The following is a 24,020-nucleotide window of genomic DNA, read 5'->3' as shown; positions in this document are numbered from 1 at the left end:
ACAGGCAGCAAAACATTTAGAGAGTTCCACACGGACAACGAGCAGCCAATCTTTCAAATACAAAATACACTAGACATTAAAAGACACAAATAACAAATCCGAATGGCAAAATGTTTGTCAAAAATCATCCACAAATACATCAGGAAGAACATCTACAGCCAGATGTAAAAAAACAGATACAGGATCATATTTTCAACCTAAAGCTGCTGCAAACTGAGAGTGAGAGAGAAACAGGTGAGGTAACGAAACAGGTATCGTTATCGTTTGATGTTAATCTCGTGTTGAAACAAAAATTTTTGGTATTTTGACCTTTGACCTCCCCAGACCTTTACACGCTGCAAAACCTGTCCACTATGACAGAGTCTACTATGAATATTTCATCCATATGTATGTATTTTAAGTACACACAATTCAACATAAAGAAACCTGACCAGAAAAAATGAATCTCTGTTTTTAGGGTCCCTGGTCTTTGCCGTTACTGTCACCGATGAGGACTCTGGCTCCAATTCCCAGCTGCACTACTCCTTGGTTGGACGCAACTCTGAAAAGTTCAAGATCGACCCCGTCAGAGGAGCCATCACTGCCAACGAGAAGCTAACCGGAAGCTCGGAAGTTACCCTCACAGTCAGAGTGAAAGACGGCGGAGCTAGCCCTAAATCTGATATGACCACAGTGACCGTCCGCTTTGTGACCGGAGGAAACTTCCCTGTCATCAGACTGAAGGAGCATGCATTCACTTTCCCCGAGAGCCAACCGACCAATCACATCGTTACAACGGTGACTGGGTCTTCTATGAGGGGTGGACCGTTGTCGTATTACATCGCAAGTGGCAACCTGGACAATGCCTTCCATGTTGACCAGCTATCAGGAGAATTGTCTATTAGACATCCATTGGATTATGAACACATTCAGAAGTATGTCCTCTGGATTGAGGCCAGAGATCAGGGCTTCCCACCTTATTCCTCTTATGAGAAAGTTGAAGTAACAGTACTAGACGTGAATGATAATCACCCAGTGTTTGATAAGGATCCTTTCCATGCTGAGATACTGGAGAACCTTTCACCTCAGAGGGTGCTGATGGTCTCTGCTGTCGATCTGGACAGCGGGCCGAATGGACAACTTGAATACGCCATTGTCGACGGCAACAAGGAGAACAGCTTCAGCATTAACAGAGGAACTGGTGAAATACGAACCACCAGGCCACTGGACCGGGAGAAAGTTGCCCAGTACTCTTTGAAAGTCAAAGCAACAGACCGGGGGTTGCCACCTAAAAACACTGCAGTGAAAGTGCTAATAAATGTCCTGGATGTGAATGACAATGCACCAAGATTTTCCAAGATATTCAGTGCTACAGTGGCTGAAAATGCCCCAGTTGGTTACACGGTCACCAGAGTGACCACCACAGATGAGGATGCAGGTTCAAATGCCATTAGCAGATATTCAATTACAGATACCAGCCTTCCATTCAATATCAATCCAAACACGGGAGACATAACAATAAGTAGGCCTTTGAATAGAGAAGACACAGATCATTACATTGTCAAAGTGTCTGCCCATGACTCTGGTTGGACTGTAAGTACAGATGTCACCATCTTCATAACGGATATAAATGATAATGCACCAAGATTCAGCCGTCCCTCTTACTATCTCGACTACCCGGAACTCACGGAAGTGGGCTCCCTCGTCAAGCAGGTGTCTGCCACAGATCCCGATGAGGGCATCAATGGCAAAATTTTCTATTTCATTCGATCTCAGTCGGAGTATTTCAGAATAAACGCCAGCTCTGGGGAGATATTTGTGAAACAGCAGTTAAAGTATCAGAACTCAACTGGTAGCATTAATATAAATCGCCACAGTTTCATTGTCACAGCCTCGGACCGGGCAGTTAAGCCTTTGATGAGTGAGACGACAGTAATTGTAAACATTGTAGACAGCAATGATAATCCCCCCGAGTTTGATTCACCTGGCTACTTTACTCCTGTCACCAAGAGTGTCAAAGTTGGCACCAGACTGATTAGGATTGTAGCTCATGACAAAAAAGACTTTGGCCTTAATTCTGAGGTTGAGTATCTAATAACGGGTGGAAACAGCTCCAGTAAATTTAAACTAGACAAAACAAGTGGATGGATTACTGTTGCTTCCTCCCTTACATCAGATACAAATAAAATGTTCCTCATTGACACCACAGCGACTGACAGAGGAAATCCCCCTTTGTCAGCGCGAACATCAGTGCGAATTGCCGTCACAGAAGAAAACCACCACACTCCTGAGTTCTCACAAAGCCAAATCTCAGCCACTGTAACTGAAAGCCTCGCTGTGGGAACAGCAATAAGGACCCTCTCTGCTAGAGACAAAGATAAAGAAATGAACGGCCTTATCACATACAATATTACATCAGGAAATGACAAGGGTCTGTTTTCACTCAATGCTAAAACTGGAGTTTTATCCCTTGCTCAGCCCCTGGACTTTGAAGAGAAACAGCATCACGAGCTGAGAGTTTCTGCGACCGATGGCGGTTGGATCGCAAAAACAAGTTATGTCTCCGTGGCGATACATGTGACTGATGTGAATGACAACCCTCCTGTGTTTGAACCTGATGAGTATTTCCCCATTGTGCAGGAGAACGTACCTAGTGGCACCACTGTAGTCAAAATGAACGCCACAGACCGTGATTCGGGCGCCAATGCAGTCATGGCTTATGTGATACAGTCTTCAGACAGTGACCTCTTTGTTATTGACCCGAACTCAGGCACAATCACCACCCAGGGCTTCTTGGATTATGAGGCCAAGCAAGTCTACCATTTGACAGTGAAGGCCTTCAATGTCCCAGACGAGGAGCGCTGCAGCTTCGCCAATGTCAACATTCAGCTCAAGGGAGCCAATGAATACGTACCCCGCTTTGTCTCCAAACAGTACTACTTTGAAATCTCTGAAGCTGCTCCAAAAGGCACAGTGGTCGGGGAAGTGTTTGCCAGCGATCGAGACCAAGGAGACGATGGAGTGGTTTACTACCTCATTTTTGGGAAGAGCAGAAAGAAGGGCTTCAGTATCAACGAGAAAACAGGCCAAATTTATGTCACAGGTACTCTGGACCGTGAGAAGGAGGAAAAGATTTCATTAAAGGTGTTGGCAAAGAACGCTGGAAGTATCCGTGGAGCAGATATCGACGAAGTCTTTGTTAACATCACAATTCTCGATGCCAACGATCCTCCCGTTTTTACCCAAGAACTGTACGATGTGCAGGTCAGTGAAGGTCTCTCACCTGGTGGTCTTGTTACTTTTGTGAGCGCTGAGGACTCAGATTCTGTCCCAAGCTGGAGCAGATTCTCATACACCATTGCTCCTGAGTTTGATAAAAAGATTTTCACCATCAACCCAAAAACTGGCCAAATATCTGTGGCTGCAGAGCTAGACAGAGAAACGACTCCGGTGTATAATCTAACAGTTCTCGCTGTGGATACTGGTACACCTCCTTCCACTGGAAGCACCACTGTGATTGTCAATCTGGAAGATATCAATGATAACGGCCCAACGTTGAAAACCACCTATGCTGAGGTTATGGAGAACCAAAGACCTGGCACTGCGGTTGCAACGCTAACAGCATCTGATCCAGATTTACCACCCAACCAAGGCCCTTTCTTATTCAGCCTTCTCGGTTCTGGATCTGCAAACAGCTACTTCAGCCTCAGTCCAGCCGGAGTGTTGGCCACCAGCCGTGAGATTGACAGAGAACAGATCGGTGACTTCTACCTCTCTGTTGTGATCAAAGACTCTGGTGTTCCTCAAATGTCCTCCACTGGAACAATTCATGTCAAAATAAATGATCAGAACGATAATCCCTCTGAGTCGAGGTCTGTTGAAATCTTTGTTCACTACTTCGGGAACATGTTTCCTGGAGGTTCTTTGGGAGATGTCAAACCACAAGACCCTGACATTCAGGACAGATTCCACTGCTCCCTTATTCCTCCTTCCTCCAATCTGTTTAGTATTCCAACTGGAACGTGCAACCTCAACTCTAAAGCTCGCTCAACAGACGGAACCTTTGAACTCACCGTCCGTAGCAGTGATGGTGTCCATGGTTCTGTCAGCAACACAGCCAGAGTCCTCTTCATGGGCTTCACAAATGCCACAGTGGACAACAGCATACTCATCCGACTCCAATCTCAGGGAGTCAAGAGCTTCCTTACCAACCACTACCTCAGTTTCCTACGCATTGCCAACTCTCAGCTTGCAGGACTAGGGACCGGGGTGCTGCTGTACGGAGCATTTGAACTCAACAATCAAACTTTCCTCATGGCAGCTGTGAAACGGGGCCATGGACAATATGTCAACCCCAGTGGTGTGGCGACATTCTTCCAAAGTATCAAAGACGTTTTATATAGACAGAGCGGGGTGCAAATAGATGCAGTGGACCATGATCCTTGCACCCGTAACCCGTGCCAGAATGGCGGCAGCTGCAAGCGGCGTCTCAGTGTCGGGCCTGATATGAAGACAGAAGAAAGTGTCCCCGTCATCCTCGTCTCCAACCACCCCCTGCAGCCCTACGCCTGCAGCTGCAGGCCTGGATACACAGGAGCTCTGTGTGAGACGGACATCGACGAGTGCCAGCCATCACCCTGCCACAATGGCGGCACCTGCCACAATCTGGTGGGGGGTTTCTCCTGCACCTGTCCTGAGGGTTTCACCGGCATGGCCTGTGAGAGGGATATCAACGAATGCCTTTCCAATCCCTGCAAGAATGGAGCGCTGTGCCAGAACTTCCCCGGCGGCTTTAACTGCCTCTGCAAATCCGGCTTCGCAGGTACTATTCGCGTAGGAGTTGCATTTTTATGTCCGACCACAAAGTCACTCATGTTTTTTTCTGGGGGGAAAAGGCATGTTGGGACACATAAACTCACAGACACACACAGAATTATGTAGTCACACACATGGCTGAGGGTCCAAGGAAAATATTTGTCTCTGAATGTTTCCAAGAGGTGTCGTAGCCATAGCATACAAGCATGGCTGCCAAAAACATTTTGGTTTTTCTTATTACTAGTTGGGGGGTATCAGCTGTGATGCATATCAGCCTGCCATGTTTGCTTTAATAAATAGGATGATGCTAAGCTGACCCTAGTAAGGGGCTTGAGTGCAGACTCCACACACAGCTCAAACAGTATCACATTTCCTTGTGTTCCTCCATGTGCACACAGCTCTGACCACACACAGATACATTTGTGTACACAGAAGGATTTTTTTTAATCAAGGATTTCTCATTTGGCCCTGATTTGAGATGTAAGACAAATGAGCAACACTATAAAAAGATCCAATCAGGCTTTTCATTTTGAAGTGTAATGAATACACCGTGTTATTAGCCTTGATAAACGGGGAGTGGATTTTAAGTGGAATTACTGAGAACAGTAATTTAAATACTTCATGTTGTCCAGCTGCTGATTCCATCCAGCATCTGAAAGACATTTTCAAAGTGGGGCCGTAGCAGGCGATTTGCCTCAAGTCAGGTCATTACTGTCCCTTTTTATTTTGACGATAAAAAATGACCCTAAATCTTGAGGTTTTAGCAAGATAAATGACCCCCCTGTAGAAATGCACCTATTGACTTACAGTAGTTTGCATGCCCTCACAGTGAACTCTCGACTTCCTGTTTTCCACGGCTGTTTTTTGGCAGCAGAATCCATCTCCATTAAGGCAACTTGTCGCAGGATTTACAGCCTTAAATAAATTTGCAGAGGTTCATTGTCAGTCTTTTTTGTTTTGTACCATGCCTGAATCATACATGTCTTTTCCCCAGCTCATTGTTTTAATATAAGTTACATAGCCTGTTGTTATGGTAAACATTTCAACTCATTTGGACACTCACCTATCGCTGTATGTTAAAGTGATCCACATATGTTGTTGCAACTGTTTGTCTTTCTGCACTGCAAAAAAATAGCCTCACTAAAACATAATTTGATCATAAAACAAGTTTGAAAACCTGATCATTATTTGTGGGAAGAATCGGCCAATTGAGTGAGATCATGTCTTTTCTTCAGATGAAAGTTTCAAGATGTTGTTTTGGATAAAATGATGTCATCTTAGACAAGTGATTTTGATTCCAAAATAGCATTAAAAAAAAACGAATACAGGTGAAATTAAATCGTTCAATGGCGTATTTTATTGTTTCAAAGAAAATGAGATTCTTCTGGCTTACTACACTCAAACGATTTGGTGGATCCCAGACTTTTTTGCTTTGCAGTGCATTTGTCAGCTGTGAGGTGATGAAAGGCCTGCATGACTTGGCCTGTGGGGGAAAGTGAACTCTGTTCCCCTTGGGGTTTTTTCCTGTGTTGTCTGCCACCCCATCCATTTTAATTTGTGTTGTTCTGTGAACCCAGGCAGAACGTGTGATTCCATCATCAATCACTGTGAATGTAACCCTTGTTTTAATGGCGGCTCCTGTCAGAATCGAGTGGATGGATATTACTGTCATTGTCCGTTTGGTAAGTAATAGTAGGAAACTTTTTTTTAGGATATAAGCGGAGGCCTAGTAACTTGAAAAGAAAGTTGCACAATTGCAGACATGCAGTTCTCCTAAAGAAAAGACAGTGATGCCATTATTGATTCATGTTTTTCAAACAAATGTGGAAACTGTCTTTCCATCCTGTGTCTCCATCTGTCATACATTGTATTTCTGCTTTGAGTTTTTGTTGGAAAAAAAAAAAAAAGTTTGTGACTTTTTAAAAATACAAGATTATCAAACGGCCGTGATATCTGCTTTGTTACTAAATACAGAACATGTTATTCTGCTAGATTAAGATTCTGTTTTATCTGTAGATATTTTTATCAGAGCTGCAGCGTGAATCATTCATTGGCTTCCTCTTTTGGTCTGTTTTTTGTCCTCAGGGGTTTTCGGCAAACACTGTGAACTGAACAGCTACGGCTTTGAGGAGCTCTCCTACATGGAGTTTCCGTCTTTGGATCCCAACAATAACTACATATATATCAAGTTTGCCACTCTGCAGAGCAATGCCCTTCTCATGTACAACCACGACAACCAGACCGGAGACAAGGCGGAGTTCCTGGCCCTCGAAATCTTTGAGGGACGGATGCGCTTCTCCTTCAACTTAGGGAGTGGAACTTATAAACTGATGACCATGATAAGAGTTTCAGACGGCCAGTTCCACACAGTCATCGCCAGGAGAGCTGGCATGGTAAGAATTACTCTTTTTTTATGGTGAAAATTAGCTTTTTATCATGCATTCTCGAAAAACTTTACAACAGTTGGCTTTATGGTTCGTTTAGGTCTTGTTGGGAAAAAAACAACCTTACAGATCATCTTGCACATTGTACGTGTTTAAAATGCTGCTGCACTATCAATAGCATTTATATCCTGGGCTTTTAAAGTTAAAACCTGCATCTAAATTAGGCCTTTTATTCTATTTTGCACAATCCGATGATAATTTAGCTTCAGAAAACCCATGGGTAGCTCGGCTTATGGTTTCATGGTTTGTAATTATATTTTACTGCTCGTTGTGATTTACAATGCGAGGATCAAAAAATGTCCATGAAGTTTGAAACTCTGTCTCCTGCGCTCTGAATGAGAGGCTTCTCCCTGCCAGCAAATGCAGTGGCAAGGAAAAGGGAGGGGAAAAAAAAAATCCAAGAAGGCCTCTGTCAAACTTTCTATAAAGTAGCTCTCCTGATGGACTTCAAATCTGTCATTTCCCACAGTGCACCGAGAGTTTGGAAGGAAGCTGGTAAAATCGTTAAATCGTCAGCTTTGAGATGGTGCAGAATGACGGCATGGAAATGAATACTACACACTTTTCGAACTGCGTTCCGTCTTCGTATATAGTGCTAAATGAAAAGTATGAGAAGGTGGCCGTGCGAGGGGAAGGAGAATGACAGCATTGTGCATGTCATTGCCTCCAGTCGCTGTGGGTCATTTTGGTGGTCAGGTTTCAGGTCTTTTCTCCATTCCACCTCCCTCTAAACCAGGGGTTCTCAAACTTTTTTTAGTCTATGGTCCCCTTTCAGATGAGAAGATTTTTCCTAGGACCCCCTCATTATCATAACGTTGATGAGCATAATATTAATACTATGCAATAATGTACTATGTAGTACTTTGCAACAATAGAATTAGGCTACATTTATACTTTACAAGTAATTCATTTTATAAACTTTGAGAAAATGTTGGCTCCAAGGTGTTTTTTGTTTTGAGTTTGTTTTTTTATCGTTGCGCACTATGACGTGATCAACATGTCACGATCATATCAGAATTGATCTAATGGCACAAAACTAAAGTGGGCGGGAGTATCGGACAAAATAGCTGATTTTATTGGTGCGAGAGTTCCCAGTTTGTAGATATGCTTTTTCAATGATAAAGCACACTTTTACAATTGTTTGTAATTATTACCCCCTGGGGTCCGCGAACCATAGCTTGGGGGTCCGCGGACCACTTTGAGAATCACTGCTCTAAACGAATGTAAAAATCACAGACAGAAAGTATGGACAACATCAGGCACTTCTTCATCATGATGGCTCCAAGTAATCAGAGTATGTTTTAAGTCCAAACAAACAACTAAAAACCTCCTGTGCATGAGGTTTGCAAATGTAGTTTGACAGATCGCGACCCATTGAAGCTAGCAGCAGCGGGCTAATCTTCATTTTTTTCTGATTAGCTGAATTGTTTCATCCTAGAAACAAACTCATAACAAATGTGTAACAACAGTTCCTGCACCACAACAGAGAGCGATGCCGTGATCCCGTCTTTACATTAGTCATGGGGGGGAAACAATGGGTCTCCTGTGGTGCTTTGCTTCACATTTCCTTCTATGTTAGCCAAAACATGAAAAAAAACCACTCCCCTCATCTTTTTCCTGTTACATTCGGCATTCATATCCAAGGAGGGTTTTCTCAAGATGGATATTTACTCCACCACAGTGTGAGGCACTTGACAGTTAAGTGCAGTGTATGGTATTTAAGACACTAGAGGCTTTGATCACAGGAAAAGACATTAATAAAATGTTCATGTGGTTCTGACGTTCTTTACGGCGCCTGAGAGAGTCACCAAAGTGTTGTTCCTCGCCTCGCTGTTGTCACCCTGTTTGCGTGTGTGTGTGTTCATGTGTCTGATTCCAATGTGCTTAAAGTAAGAGAAAAAAAATTAGTGTGTGTGTTTGTGTGTGTGTGAGTGTGTGTGTGTTTGTTTGTGTGCTTGGTGGGGTCTCCTGGATGATTTGTGTCAGAGATCCGGGGGCCAGTGTGGTCCGTGTTTACTTAAGATCCAGGAGAGGTGGAGCACGATTGCCCCGGTTTTTCAACACTTTCACACACTTTTCCGGGTAGTTTCCTCCACCAGCCCATTTCTTTTCTTCCTCGTGTGGGCCGTTCCCTCTCAAAAGAGCACAGAGAATAACCCACATCTGGTCGAAAGCTTTTGCACGGGTTAACGGGAAACAGGGAATATTAGCTGTAATGTATGGCATTTTATGCCACTCTTCAGTCAACCGCCGTGATGAATCGATGTTAAATAATTGGTCTGGATGCCATTTGCAGAATAAGAGCTCAAGCTCCTGAACAGGACTTTTTCACATTACAACTCATAAGGAGGAAATGTTCGCAGTCCTAAATATGTGCACACAAGAAAGTGATGTTTAGGCTACAAATCAGACTGCAAACACGATGTTCTCTGATCAGTTTAAAGCTCTAAGAACTATACTGTCCTTGCAATGAGTTGCTTATCTTCAGTGCTAGACAGTTAGCTAACAAGTGTAAGTCCTCCAAAAAATTACAAGGCGTAACTTTTCTTGTTATTTATTGAAGAATCCACAGTATTTCCGTTCTTATTTACTTTCTTTCTTTCTTGTAAAACTGTAATAAAGCACAAATTGCAAAGTCCATTAGAGAATAACAAACTGAAAATAGGGCACAAGAAACAATTAGCTAACCTAACATGCTTAGTCATGCTGCTAGCTTACTGCTCTGCTAACTACCAATTTATTAAAATCCAATCGTCTAAAGAAACAACTTAAAAACTTACATTCTGTCTCTGTACACCAAAGAACAGAAAATAATAAATACTTAAGGACAATTAGTGTCCAAGGCAGCAATGTGGAAGATCATTTTGCAGGAGGTGAAGAAACTGCTGTCTGCTCTCTCCACAGCACTTAAAGGTCTGCCGGTAATTAACACCTCACATGCTCATACTACTCGGTTAATTTAAACAACCAGGAGGGGGCAGTGTAAAAAAACAATACTAAATGTCCTTCACAAAGGGCACAACAAGAACCATTAAGGTGTAACATATATGTAAATATACATTTATGTTACACCTTGATTAAATAGCTGCTTTAGTGACAGACATGCAGTTTCTTATTGCTGTTGTTGATCTGTTAGAGTTAGATAGATGATGATACCTCTCTAATGCTGTTAAGATAATTATCAAGCTTCCTGCAGTTAGCCTCTGAGCACAGAGACTGGAAACATGGGGAAGTTAGCCTGGCTCTGTCCCACAAGTGAAAAGACCACCTACCAGCACTGTTTCTTTTGTGTGTTGTTCTCTGCTTTTTCAATAACCATGCTTGCGTTCCACATAATGGTTCTGAATCATAATTCCTTAAGAATTTGAAGCTACAACCTGTATTGAGGGTTGCCGACCGTTTCAAATACAGAACCATACGTTGGAAACCATTGGAACCATTGGAAACAGAAAAACGTTTTCCACATTGAACTGATAAGGAGCGCACTTTGTTCCATATTTTGGTCTCTCTCTCTCTCTCTCTCTCTGGCTGGTATGCGATTTGCGCTGACCAATGAGAAAGCTCTGTGTTAGTGATGACGTTACATTCTCACTGACCAATGAGAAAGCGCTGTCAGTGATGGCGTTTTTTGACCAATGGCACTATATTTACTGGTCTAAAAATCTACTCAGGTAAAAGTAATTCATTTGAAGATTTCTTAGAGAACAGAATAGTAACTTTTGAGTTGTTGAGGTTGAAAAGTAAAACATGATCTTTCCGTTATGTTAAGTGCAAAAAAAAGTGAAAGAATATTGAATCTCATACCATTTTGTTTAAATAAAGGACCATGCTTTATAATAAAGTGCTATGAAACAGCTAATTTAAGATGTAATATGAAATCATTCTCTTGCTTTGTGCTACTGTCCGCTTTGTGTTAGCATTAGCCAAACAACTGGCAAATATCAAGAAGATGAAGGGAAGCTTGGACCTCATCTTTTTGCCATTTATGTTGATTTATTTACTCAGTAACAGATGTTTTGTCAAATGTAGCGAAGTACAATACTTCCCCAAAAATATGCTCTAGGAAAAGTAAAATTACAGATTATAAAAGTTCACAAAAAACCTTCTCAATGACAGTAACATGAGTAAATGTAATTTGTGACTTCCACATCAACTCAAGGCTACTTTTACTTTTTCCAATTAACTGAACATCTTTGGCAACATTAAAGACATTGAATCAAAGTCATGAGATATAGCATGTGTTTAATACAAATTTAGCAACTTAGACTGATCAACTTATCTACGATAAGCTGAGCTTCATGAGGAAGAGACGGCAACAATGGCGGCATTCATACTGAAACCAGTGCTGGTGAAGCACTCACTTCCACATGTCACAGATTATAAAGAGGCAGCAGCAGACTGACTGTTATTAATTGAGTGTTTGATGAGTGACCTCAGAGCAGCACTGACTGACTGACACAGCTTGTTCCTGTTTGCAACCAACTATGTCAACCCACAGTCTACCATTCAAAAACTGAGAGTCTCCTGCAGGAACAATAACTGAGTGAAGCAGAGTGACTTTGCAGCTGTAAGTCTTAGAAACAAGCACATGTGACATGCATATGTGTGTGTGTGTTTCTACCATCATGTAGGCTGCGTCCCTGACTGTTGACCTGTGTGGTGAGGACCAGGAACCAGGCTATTGTGCTGTTAGCAATGTGGCAGTGCACACCGACTGGTAAGTAAATCACACACACACACACACACACAGACACACACACACACACACACACACACACACACACACACACACACACACACAGCACCACAGATGTTCTGTTTCTATGATCTAACTGTATACATTCAATTAGTGTTGACAGTTTCCGTTCCAGGTCTTGGAAAACTAAATGCGTAATGAAGTTTCTCATGCCTGTTGAAAGGATGGAAATCAAACAGAGGCAGTCGTTTTTTCTGCGCCTGGATTTAATATCTTCACTGACTACTTTGCTGTTTTACCTTTTACATTATGTAGACGCAAAAACCAGCTGTCTTCATTTTTAAATGACAACTTAGCCTGGCATTTAGTCATGTAAACCTCTGAAAAAAAGAAGAAGCTAAACAGGGGCGCCAGGTGGCCCAGCGGTTAGTTTGTGTGACACATGTACGCAGGCTATCGTCCTATAAACGGGTCCTCTCCTACATGTCATTCCCCATTTCCTTCTCAAGTCCTTCCAAAATAAATGCAGGAAAGCCCAAAATTGATCTTAAAAATGTGGTAGATCTCTTCAGATTTCTACTAATCTTAAAAAAGTCTACTGAACGATGGTCAACCGAAGATTTTTAAACTTTAATTTTGTCACTCTGGTTGTCCATACTTTACTTTATTGGCATATTTTGGACAGAGTATATCTTTCTTCAATTTTTCGACCTGTTTAAGTTTTCCTGAACTTCAGATGTTTATTGTGTGCCTTGTGAGCTTTACAGATATAGCCAAAACTTCTAAAATGAAATTTAGAATAAAATTGACCTTGTACTGTTCTATAGAGAGAAAAAAAACTACAATTCTGGCACAGCCTCTTGGATAGTCTCAGCTTTTGTATTTCAGTTCAGGATTTTGTTTTGCCGTCCTGACTGTCAAAGTTTCAGAAAGGAAGTGAATTGCTCAACAAGTGATTCTCACACATTTTTAGGCAATGATAACACAAAAAATTACTCAAAGTTAGAATGAGGTCGTCTGTTGTTAACACGAGATGATGTAAACCCTCGATAAATTACTGGATGATCGTTGACTTTACACAGAGACAGCTCTGAGCCAGGCCTTGTGGGGGCCAAAACATGTGTTTTTTATGTGTGTGTGTGTGTGTGTGTTTGTGTGTGTGTGTGGAAGACAGAAAGAATAAAATTAGAAAGGGAAAGATTTGGAACATGAGGAAGGGCCACATAGGTCTGCAGGAGGTTGATTCTGTAAGGGTCTCAGGACCATTTTGTGAAACGTGTTGACCTGCAGTTTCTATTTGTGCAAGTAAATGTGTGTGTGTGTGTGTGTGTGTGCGTGTGCGCATACCACTTATTTCTTCAATGCATTTTTGTAAGCTTTCAAATTTCTGTGAGGATGTACTATTCTTTCTGTGTGCATTCACCTTTGTGTGTTCCTGCTCATTTGTGTGTGTGTGTGTGTGCAGGATCCTGGACGTGCAGCCCAACAGGCTCTCAGTGGGGGGCGTCAGGTCAATAGAAGCCGTCCTTCATCGCCGCGGTCAGGTCGCCACCCACGACTTTGTCGGCTGCATCATGGAGTTCGCCGTCAACGGCCGCCCGCTGGAGCCCAGTCAGGCGCTGGCATCGCGTGGCATCCTTGACAGGTCTGCACAACTCAACCTGAAACCCCTCCTGCGCCCTCCGTTTCTCCCGCTTTCACCCTCTTCCCATCATCTGCCTCTTCTTCCCATCTGTCCGTCTTCTCTAACCTCGTTGACTCTCGCTGTGGGACATCTGTTCACACTTCTCAAACCCTCCAGAGACATTATAAAAAGATGTTTTTCTTTGAATACAGATTTTTTTGATGGAGGAAACCAATTGCAGAATTCCGAAAGGATCTTTTTTTTTCTTCTTCTCCTCTGTGCTTGTGAATAGTGAGGCGTGGACAGATCTTTTAATATGCTAATTCTCTTGGGGTTCTTTATTGTTTTTTTGTTTTTTTGTATTAAAGTTTGAGGAGAACAAATCACAGCTCATCTGCCCCCCCGAGTTTCTTTTTGCAGCCCCCCCCCCACCCCCCTTTCTGGCTGCCGACTGTGCAGCTGACTTGTCAAACTGACCGTCTGATTGTTGATTTGTGTGTCTGTAGATGTCCAAGACTGGAAGGAGCCTGCACTGCCAACCCCTGCAGACACGGGGGAACCTGTTTGGACCACTGGTCCTGGCAGCAGTGCCAGTGCGTCGAAGGCTTCACTGGCAAATTCTGTGAGAAATGTGAGTTCAGGTTTCTGAAATGTGCTTTTATCGCTGAGTCTGCACTAACTTAGGAATATTCTATCATGACTATTTATGATTCTTCCCTCATGAGTCATTGAACTGCAGCGTGCAGCTTTAATGTAGGCCACATCACTGCATCATGAGCTTCATTTCAAAGCTTTTGTGTGTTTCATTGTATAAAAGCTCAGACTCAACATTAGAAAACTAAGAGACCTTTGAGGCCAACAGCTACTGTAAAAGGTGCTCCAGTGTGTTGAGCAACAGTACCAATAATCATTGCCACATTTATTCAGACTGTTATATTCTTCCTGGGAACGACTGAGACCATGGCTTGAGAAGTCTGGAAGTGCCACTCTGGACTGTTCTCTGTCATTTGGTTTGATTTTTGTGGAAAAGCTGCGGGTTTGTTTCATGGCAAGAATCACTAAAAAGCTCTTTTTAATACAAACAGAGAAAACTTTCTCAGAGTCATGTGCTTTTTCAGAGAAGAGAAAAATACCACACAGTACAAAAAAAATGAAGAGAAGAAACAACCTGACATAAGTAGTGCGATTATATGAAACACAAATCCTTAAGCGGCTAGCAGCATTCAATCAAAATGTTTTCTTTTTTCTTTTAATCCAAATTGGTCTAAAAGTTTAAATCTAAAAAAAAGTTTTCACTGATCCAAAATAATGGTGCCAGTACTGTTCATAACTGAGGTATGCACGTTGATGTTGGTTTGATAGTTTGTATAGTTAGTACTAGCTTTGTTACCACAATGACACAAGATTTCATTTATACTCGTAAAGTAAGGGGCAGCCATCTTTGCTGTAGTCTTAAGTATTTCATACATTTTTTAAATGTTGTTCGCTGGTGGTGTATCAAATGTTTCCTTGTGTTCTGTCTAAATAGTGGCTGCTAGAAGCTGGATTATTGTAATGACTTCTCAGATGGCTGGATGGAGTTTCAAAGACAGATTTGTAACATGAACCTCCATCTCTAAGTGGTTAACAAGTCATGCCTCCTCGTTGCATCAATGTTCGCTCCAACAGAGCAGAACTTTTTACCATGTTAAGTACAACGAAGCTGTTGAGCTACGATAGATTTCTAAACGCTCTCTTAGTCTCCTAACTTGTTTTGTTTAGTTTGAAAGCAAAAATTCACACAAAGTTCACTGAAGTTCAACATAGTGTGAATAATGTGCAAGGACAAAGTTGACCTATGGTGAATTCCTGAAACACTGATTGAAATAAACGGATTTTGCGACAGTGATGCATCTTCCTAAACACAGTCTCTATGTTGAATCATTAGACCTTCCAGTAAAGGAAAGGAGAAAACTGCACAAACACAAAATATTCTTTTATGTATGCAGTCATTATACAAAAAAACTTCTACAGTAATTCCCCTAATTTACCATTTTACAGTGGTACCTATAATAAAATGTGTTTCTTTTAACTGAGTTTTAATCCAACTTTAAGGTGGAAACAACATTGTTAATGGCCTGTTAGATGAGACCGTACAAGGTTTGTGGAAAATGTTATCAGTTTTAATTATTATCTATAATTTGTATTGCTTCACAAAGTATGTGAAAGTATAGATAATTATACCCTTACTATTAATTGAAAGTCATTATTGTGGTATTTTCTGAAGGGCACTTAGATTCATCTTTACTTATGCTAAGGTATTTGTGACAACTAGTGAGAAACTAAGAACCAATTTGCGGTTATGGCAGTGGGATTAGGAAAATAATTTAACCCCTGAGTGTTTGCCAGTTTCCCAGTGGAAATAAAAGTTTTACAGGCGCCTGTGAATAATGTGAATTCTCAAAGTTCTGACCATATTCTGCACCGTTCTCCACAGATATGACCGCAGACACCGCCCTGTCCCTGGACGGTACCGGTCGTCTGGACTACTCGATGAAGCAGGGCCCCAAACGTGACATCCTTCTGAGACAGTCACTGCAGGGCGTCTCTGAACCCGTCAGTCCCAGCAGCTTGGAGATCAAGTTCAGGACACGCAGCAAGAGCGGCACCCTGCTGCATGTGCAGGAGAGCAGCAACTACACCACTGTTAAGGTACAGACTCAGACTCAGAATCAGAAATACTTTATTAATCCCAGGGGGAAATGTGTTTGCTACAGTTGCTCATAACACCAAAAATCAGTAGGAAGTACAAATTCACAATTTAAAATAAAATAAAAATAGTATAACAATATAATAAGCATAAGTACCAAGTGAAAGCAATAATGAAGTAGTATAAGTAATAAGCTATGTTCAAGCGCAGGTAATTGAAAATATAAACAATATTTACAAATATGAACGAATATGAATATACACTGACAGGATGTAAAGACAGGATGTAAGGAGGGAAAGATGTATGTTTCAATGTAAACGTCAAGGTCACCACTCACACACTCACCTTCAGTCGAACTACGAGTCTTTCTCAGCCACTTTCTTTTTCTTTTCTCATCCTGTTCAGCACCTTCTTTTTCTGTCTGATCCCTGCCAGCTGCCTAAAGAAGCCTGAGCGCTCATTTATCCTCTTCAAATTTTCCATTTAGATCCCTCTCCACCCTCAACACCAACAGCCCTTCCTTTTTTTTTTCTTTTTTTTTACCTGGATTTAACCAGGGAGGTCATTAATAACAGATTCTTATTTACAACGACGGCCTGGCAAAAGACAGAAGCCTTTCGAGGGGAGGGTGGGGCTTCCTTACTATATCAGTAATCAGTATCTGTATGAGTCCTTCTCTCCTGTGATTTTGTTTTCCGGCTCCGAGCAGCTCCTGGTGCTCATCGAAGCACCATCACAGTCTCACAAAGTATCATAAGTACCCTGACACTCGGAAAAAAAAAAGGAGAGCAGCAGGGGAATACATGCTGTACATATGTTGAGAATCAGAACTCTATATACTGAGATGTTAAAAAAAACACAAGATGTTTAATAGATAAACTTCATGATTGGTTTTCCAGGTTTAGAGCACTCTGTGTTCTTTGGCTGGGGCGACTTTCCGCTTCTCCTATTTTAAATCAATTCTTCCGGAAGCCACTTATCATTGCTGACTTTTGAGGTCTTTGAAAAAGGGAGGGTAGCGGGGATTACTTTTCCATCGAAGTGGGGAGTACAAATATGAGATTACCATGCACGGTGGAAGCCGCAAAATTTGCTGTCCATGCCAAAGTGAGCATGATTAATTTCTTTTAAAAGACACACTCTGTCCTCTTTTAATCTGGAAAAGATCCTTCACAAGTGGGCGTTTTGAATGATGGTGTTTTCTCTGTATTTTGTTGTCAGCAAGCTTTCTGATCATCATCTGGTTGAATAACATAAGCCTCAAACACAAGTCCTGAGAACATGATTTACTGTAGCGTGTCCCGGCGGGAGAAAGATTTATGAGCTTGAAGCTGCACTTTTTGTTTTCAAGTTCTGACCAAGAGTTTTGGTTTTCTAGAAAAAAAAAAAAAAAAAAAGCATAGTGTTGGTAATTTTGTGTAAGACAGAGGGAAGTCTTCCTCTCTCATGGCTCATGATTGATGCTGAAATGATAAATCACTGCGTAAGTCTGAAAAACTTCATTTTTTAACCCAACTTAATGCAACTGCCTTCAGCAACCCTAATTTATCACATGCTTGATATTAAGAATTACAACAGCATCCATCATGGATTGGACAATTTATCAGGAATCTTATCCGGTCTGTCAACTAATTTGTGATGCATGGTGTCCTGGATAATGTTGATAGACTTCTTACTAACTGTACTCACTTCACTTTTGGATTAATTGCCATGGACGTTTGTACACTCAGACATATGACAAAGATACATGTTGTATTAATCATACATACATCATCAGCTTGGTTGTGCACATCTTTTGGCATTAACAAGAAGCAGTATGCAGTTTAGAAAATATAGTTTCAATGTGCTGTGATTCAGTAACCCAATGAAAAACCACTAATCTGTAAATGATTCCCAAAATATGTCACCGCGTTGGATACTTGACCTTTGACCAAATATTTGCTGGAATGAATTAAGATTTCAATTTATCAATGCAATCATAATATATGTGTTATCAATTGTTTTTCTGTCTGTTTTCATTCTTTTTCCAACTCACTCTGAGCACAGTGTGTGTTACCTTCCAATTAAACCTCCATCTTTCTTCCTCTTTCAGCTGAGGAACGGCAACATCCACTACGTCTCAGATGCTGGCGTTGGCGGGAAGGTGGAGCGGACCATTGGAGAGGCAGTTTTGTCAGACGGCCAGTGGCACACGTTGCAGCTGGTTAAAAACAGCTCAGCCACGGTGCTCCAGGTGGACGGCAGCCACCCAAAAGTCATCCAGCATGCCACCCAGGACTTTGGAGGACTCAGCGTTTTAACCTTTTCCCTCGGAGGGATTCCACCTGGACCTGCTCAGCAGAAAACTGCAGCAGGTGAGACTCCAAACTGTATTTATGACTTTTTTTTTGTTTTGGTTGGCAGGAATCAGACTCTTTGTCATTAGATCAGATTTTTCTGTTCCAATTAGATGCTAAAAACTTTACATTTTGTCTTGTGTCCAAGTGAAAGAACATTTTTAACCACAACTTATAGGTAGAATGTGCAACATTTTATACATGTTTGTTGGAGGAACTTTTTAGGATTCTTATAGGAACCGCTAGCTGCTGGGTTTCAAAGATCTAATTATCTTTTAAAGACCCAAATACTTCCTTAAAGGCTTTTTCTTACCTCCAAAGACAACATTTTATGGAATACACCGTTTCGCTTTTAAATATTATGAGAAGCAAATTTGACATGTTCAAAGTCTTGAAATATCAGTATGGATAACGCCCTAAAGGAGCGCGCTATCTTGGTCAAACTCTTGTTGAATGTGCACTATTTTTACACAAATGTGTGTATGTGCATGTGTATTTATGTGCTGTGTCAAACACATGTGCTAAAGTTTGCAAAAGCTGGCGATTGACCAAGACACTCACCCACTCTTTACCCACTGTAAGTTACATGTTTTGGAAAACTCTACATTCTCTAAGTGTGTGCACGTGCACATACTGTCCTGTACATGTGTTTAACAGAGTGTTTGTGAGCTTGTGAGCCCTTATAAATCCAGTACAAACTTTTTTTCCCCCAAAACAAATTAATGGTCTGCTGTGCAAGTCTGCTGACCATATTTGGTGGCCATCCAAGAGGACTCTGTGAAACTGGCCTGTAGTCTGTTTCTACTGAGATTTTCCTGATATGAATTTACTGCTGTTGAATAAATGTTTCTTTATCAGAGTATCGTTGATGTACAAGATAACTAATATTGATATAATCTGACTTCGTCTTGGAGCGGATGCCTCTAAGGGCTCTTGGTGTTTTCCTCTCATTTTCATGGCCCCTCTCCTTGGCTTAAACTTAAATCACAGAAACTCCTGTCCACAGTTTGAGTTAGGAAGGGTTTGGAAAAGGTGAAAGAGAGGGTGTCCAAGGGGAGGTAATGTAGTAAATTAAAGACTTTCAAGGGAGGAAGAAATCTGACCTAATACTATGGACTAATATGGTAAAAATGAGCAATTGGAAGGATTTGCTGACCTTTTTTTAACCAGAGCATTCATTTGAAAAAACAAGCATATATTCACAGCATGCAGATCTGTGGCAGGCTGCCTGTTAACCAACTCTTTTTTTTGAATATGTATCAGAGGAGTCTTTTCTGTTGCTTACTCCCTTTTTTTTCAAGAGCTAATGAAAAGACATGAATGGATTTCATCTGCACAGGGATAAATTCAATAAAAATCTATTTACCTCGGTGAGGCAGTGCTGTTAGGCAACACACGAAGCAAAAGATTGAATTAGACACAGAGACATTCATCCAACACAGATGTATGTCTTGAAGCTATAATGTCTCAGACCATGGACTCTCTGTTCGAAAATATTTCATATATCTGTCATATTAGCCAGAGTTATATTCAACCCATTTTTAAAATATTATGTTTTTAAGGATGTTCTTTCCACAAGGAATTTGACTTTTTTTAATGTTGTCCTAAGATTGAACCAATTACCCATCCAAACAAAATTCCTCTTAGCTCTGATTATCCTAGTTCCTGTTATTCACAAGGAAGCGATCCAGCCAAGGCAGACATTCTGAAAAGCCATCATTCTGGTGGTTTCATAAATTATTTTCCTCCAGGCCACTGTTAGTGTCCTTGTTTACAGCTGATGACTGTTTCATTTTATCTGAAGAAGTTTTCTCTTTCTGTTCATTTACAGGTTTCGATGGCTGTTTGGCCTTTGTGAAATACAACAGGGAGAACCTGCCATTTACTGGAGAACACAACCTTGTCACTCTAACAAAGACCAGTTCATCAGTCAAGATTGGATGCAGGGGTCCCAACCTGTGCGAGAGTAGCCCATGCTGGGAAGGCTTGATGTGTGTCAACCAGTGGTACACACACCAGTGTGTCCCACCCGGTGATTGCGCCTCTAATCCCTGCCAGAACCATGGAAGCTGTGTGCCAGACCCACGATCAGGTTTCACCTGCGTCTGCTCTGAGTTCTACACAGGAAACACTTGTGAGACCTTGGTGGCCTGTCTTGGAGTCCAGTGCCCCCAGGATACTGTTTGTAAGACAGCCAACAATGGTGGGTATGTCTGCAGCCCCAGCCCCACTGCAGAGACAATGGTCCTCCCAATCTGGGCGGTACCCGCTATTGTTGGCAGCTGCGCCACTGTCCTCGCCTTGGTGGTGCTCAGTCTGATCCTGTGCAACCACTGCAAGGACCGCAACAAAACCAAAGTGCCAAAAGAACCCAAGGAGAAGAAACCCAAGGAGAAGAAGAAGAAAAAGAAGAAGGGTAGTGAAAATGTTGCCTTTGATGACCCTGATAACATCCCTCCATACGGTGATGATATGACGGTACGGAAACAGCCAGAAGGAAACCCCAAACCAGACATCATTGAGAGGGAGAACCCATACCTGATCTATGATGAAACAGACATTCCCCACAATAATGAGACCGTCCCCAGTGCTCCGTGTGCCCCCTGTAATGGCCCGGAGGCAGATATTGAACACTATGACATAGACAATGCAAGCAGTATCGCCCCTTCAGATGCAGACATCATTCAACACTACAAGCAATTCCGCAGCCACACACCCAAGTTCTCCATCCAGAGACACAGCCCGCTGGGCTTCGCTAGGCAGTCCCCGCTTCCCCTTGGAGCCACGAGCTACACCTACCAGCCTCAGTACACACAAGCACTGAGGTCCACTCCCCTTAGCCACTCTCACTCAGCCTGCCCCACCCCAAACCCTCTTTCCAGACACTCCCCAGCCCCGTTCACCAAACCCTCCTCCTTTTACAGAAACACCCCAACAAGAGAACTCAACCTGGCTCGTCGTGACGGCAGCCCACTGGACCTGCACAATGACATGTGCCAGCCGCCGCCCATGTTCAACTACGCCACCCGGCTGGGGAGGCGCAGCAAGAGTCCGCAGACCATGGCCAGCCACGGCCACACCTCAAGGCCCGGAAGTCGACTCAAGCAGCCAATCGAGCAGATCCCTCTGGAGACGGGGCCTCCGGTGGGGCTGTCCATCGAGGAAGTGGAGCGGCTGAACACTCCACGCCCGCGCAATCCCAGCATCTGCAGCGCCGATCACGGGCGCTCTAGCTCGGAAGAGGACTGTCGTAGGCCGCTGTCCAGGGTTCGCAATCCTGCCGATGGCATCCCTGCCCCAGAGTCCTCTTCAGAAAGTGACTCACATGACTCCTTCACCTGCTCGGAGATGGAGTATGACCGGGAGAAGCCGGTATCTTACAGCTCTAGAGTTCCCAAGCTCTCCCAAGTCAACGAGTCAGACGCTGACGATGAGGATTATGGCGGGAGGCTCAAGCAGAGGAGGTACTCGAGCCGGAGGGCAGAAGGTGGGCCTGGCATTCCCCAGATGCCCCCTACTGACCAGCACTACACCCTGCCCCACAAGATGGGCCAGCAAGCCGGGGGCTTCAACTGGGACAATCTGTTGAACTGGGGCCCTGGCTTTGGACATTATGTTGATGTGTTCAAGGACTTAGCCTTGCTTCCGGAGAATGCGGCAGCAAAAGACATTGAAATGAACAGTGGAGATGGCTCAGTGACCATTCTTAACGAAGGAGAAGCTGAGCAATATGTATGAGACTATTTATTACAAAGTTGTAGAATATGGTGATGTTCTCCAAATTCATTAAAAAAAAAGAAGGAATACTGTATATTTGAAGAGAACATTGGACTACATGTTTTTTTACATTATTCAAATTACATGACGACTTTCAATGCAGTAAGGCAGAAAAATGGCACCTGTACGACGACATATTTAGCCAACTTGGAATAGTTTACCAGTCTTTTCCATGTCCAACCTCAACTGTACAATTGTGCATTCATCTCTCTGTGGCCTCATTACGGCATATCCATTGACAGCATATGGCTCAGAAATATAGAAATAGGTAATCCATGTCTGAATTCCATTTAGTGACTGCAAAGCTCCTTTGACTTTATCTTGATCAAACATTTCTGCTTTTTATTACCAATATTGCCTCTCCTTTCCCAAAACTTCTACAACTTCACAGCTGAGAGATGAGACGGCAGATAGTATTAACACTCACAGGAAGAGAATTCCAACGAGCCGTGGAGCAAAAAGGAAACTCCTGGTCGCTTGTCTTTTTAGGGGTCAATTTTTAATTTACTTAAAAGGAAGCATGTGTGTTTGATCTGAGTGCACCTGTAGGTGACAGGACACAGCCCTCAGTGTGAGGGTAAGGGCAGCATTTTCTTTGCACGGTATAGTAGACCCCACCTAGTTATGATCCCTTTTTTTCTCTGTCTATCTACTTTGGTGTGTTTTCTCACAGAAGACTGGCTAAACTCTCCAAGAGTGAGGATTAATCAAGTCCCCCTGCCTTACAGACATTTGAGGATCTCAGTACGGGGGAGGAAATTTCCTCCTCTTCTGTTTTTCTGGCCTGGGTTCAGTAGTAGAGTACGTTTTTGGCGGAATAGTGTTATTTGTCACAAAAATTGCAATTTCTGACCAGCCAAGCATTTCTCGGGCAACTACAATGGTGATGATGTTGATTATACTAAGGATGGAACCCAACTAAAACACTTTGAACTTGTGTACATTTTTTTAATTCATGAGAAATCATGGAGTCATTTGTTGTTGGTGTCTTCGTCCATTATTTTGTCATGTATGGTTTCTACATTTTTGTACTGTTTATTAACTTAAATTACTTAAACTGTGTTTTTATGGATATTTTCATATGCTGAAATGTATGTTCTTACTTTCGGGGAAAGTAAGATTGAAGACTTATTTTTTACATTTGTTACAAATGTAACATCAGTATTTTCCACTTTTGATAAAACTATAACATGCTGTATGCTTTGTACTTGTAAAAAGCCAATAACAGAATAAAAAAAGTATTTATTTAAAAGCTGATTCAGATACTTTTCTCTCCTGCAGTGGCATCACGCTAGTTTGGATCAGAGTTGTCCAAAACCAACTTCAAGGACTGCTTACTGCCAAAAAATCAGGTATCAGGTAGTGCCTCTGTCAATCTATCCAATCCATTACCTTCATTTATTAACCCAACAAATGAAGTACCCGTTTCTTACTTTCCAAGATAGTAGCCTTACCAGCAATATTTTATGACAATAGCAGCTACTTTTTAAGTGCAGCAAAGAAAAGTTGGAATTGTGAAAAGTATTATATTGCTTTAGCAAATTACAACAGAGTGTTGAATAAAGAAAAGCTAACATAGTTTTCATAAACCAACGTTTTCCAATCACACATTTCAAAGTTTTATCATTTCAATTTAAAGTGAACTATTTAAACTTCTGTT

General features: G+C 42.1%; 1 protein-coding gene across 1 annotated transcript in view; it reads left to right on the top strand.

Moving 5' to 3' along the window:
• Window positions 1–23,617, top strand: part of fat4 (FAT atypical cadherin 4) — a 120,606-nt gene extending 96,989 nt beyond the window's left edge. The window contains exons 9-17 of the mRNA XM_020652844.3: window positions 458–4,801; window positions 6,372–6,476; window positions 6,880–7,187; window positions 11,870–11,955; window positions 13,400–13,579; window positions 14,065–14,189; window positions 16,035–16,249; window positions 18,340–18,601; window positions 20,415–23,617. Coding sequence (XP_020508500.2) covers window positions 458–4,801; window positions 6,372–6,476; window positions 6,880–7,187; window positions 11,870–11,955; window positions 13,400–13,579; window positions 14,065–14,189; window positions 16,035–16,249; window positions 18,340–18,601; window positions 20,415–22,321 — 7,532 coding nt within the window. The 3' untranslated portion in view covers window positions 22,322–23,617. The remainder of the gene's footprint in view (window positions 1–457; window positions 4,802–6,371; window positions 6,477–6,879; window positions 7,188–11,869; window positions 11,956–13,399; window positions 13,580–14,064; window positions 14,190–16,034; window positions 16,250–18,339; window positions 18,602–20,414) is intronic.
• The last annotated feature ends 403 nt before the right edge of the window (window positions 23,618–24,020 follow it).

The sequence above is a fragment of the Labrus bergylta genome, chromosome 9, assembly GCF_963930695.1.
Source record: "Labrus bergylta chromosome 9, fLabBer1.1, whole genome shotgun sequence".
NCBI classification, from domain to species: Eukaryota; Metazoa; Chordata; class Actinopteri; order Labriformes; family Labridae; genus Labrus; species Labrus bergylta.
The sequence above is the reverse complement of the archived record's forward strand: the minus strand, read 5'-3'. Positions and strand labels throughout refer to the sequence as shown.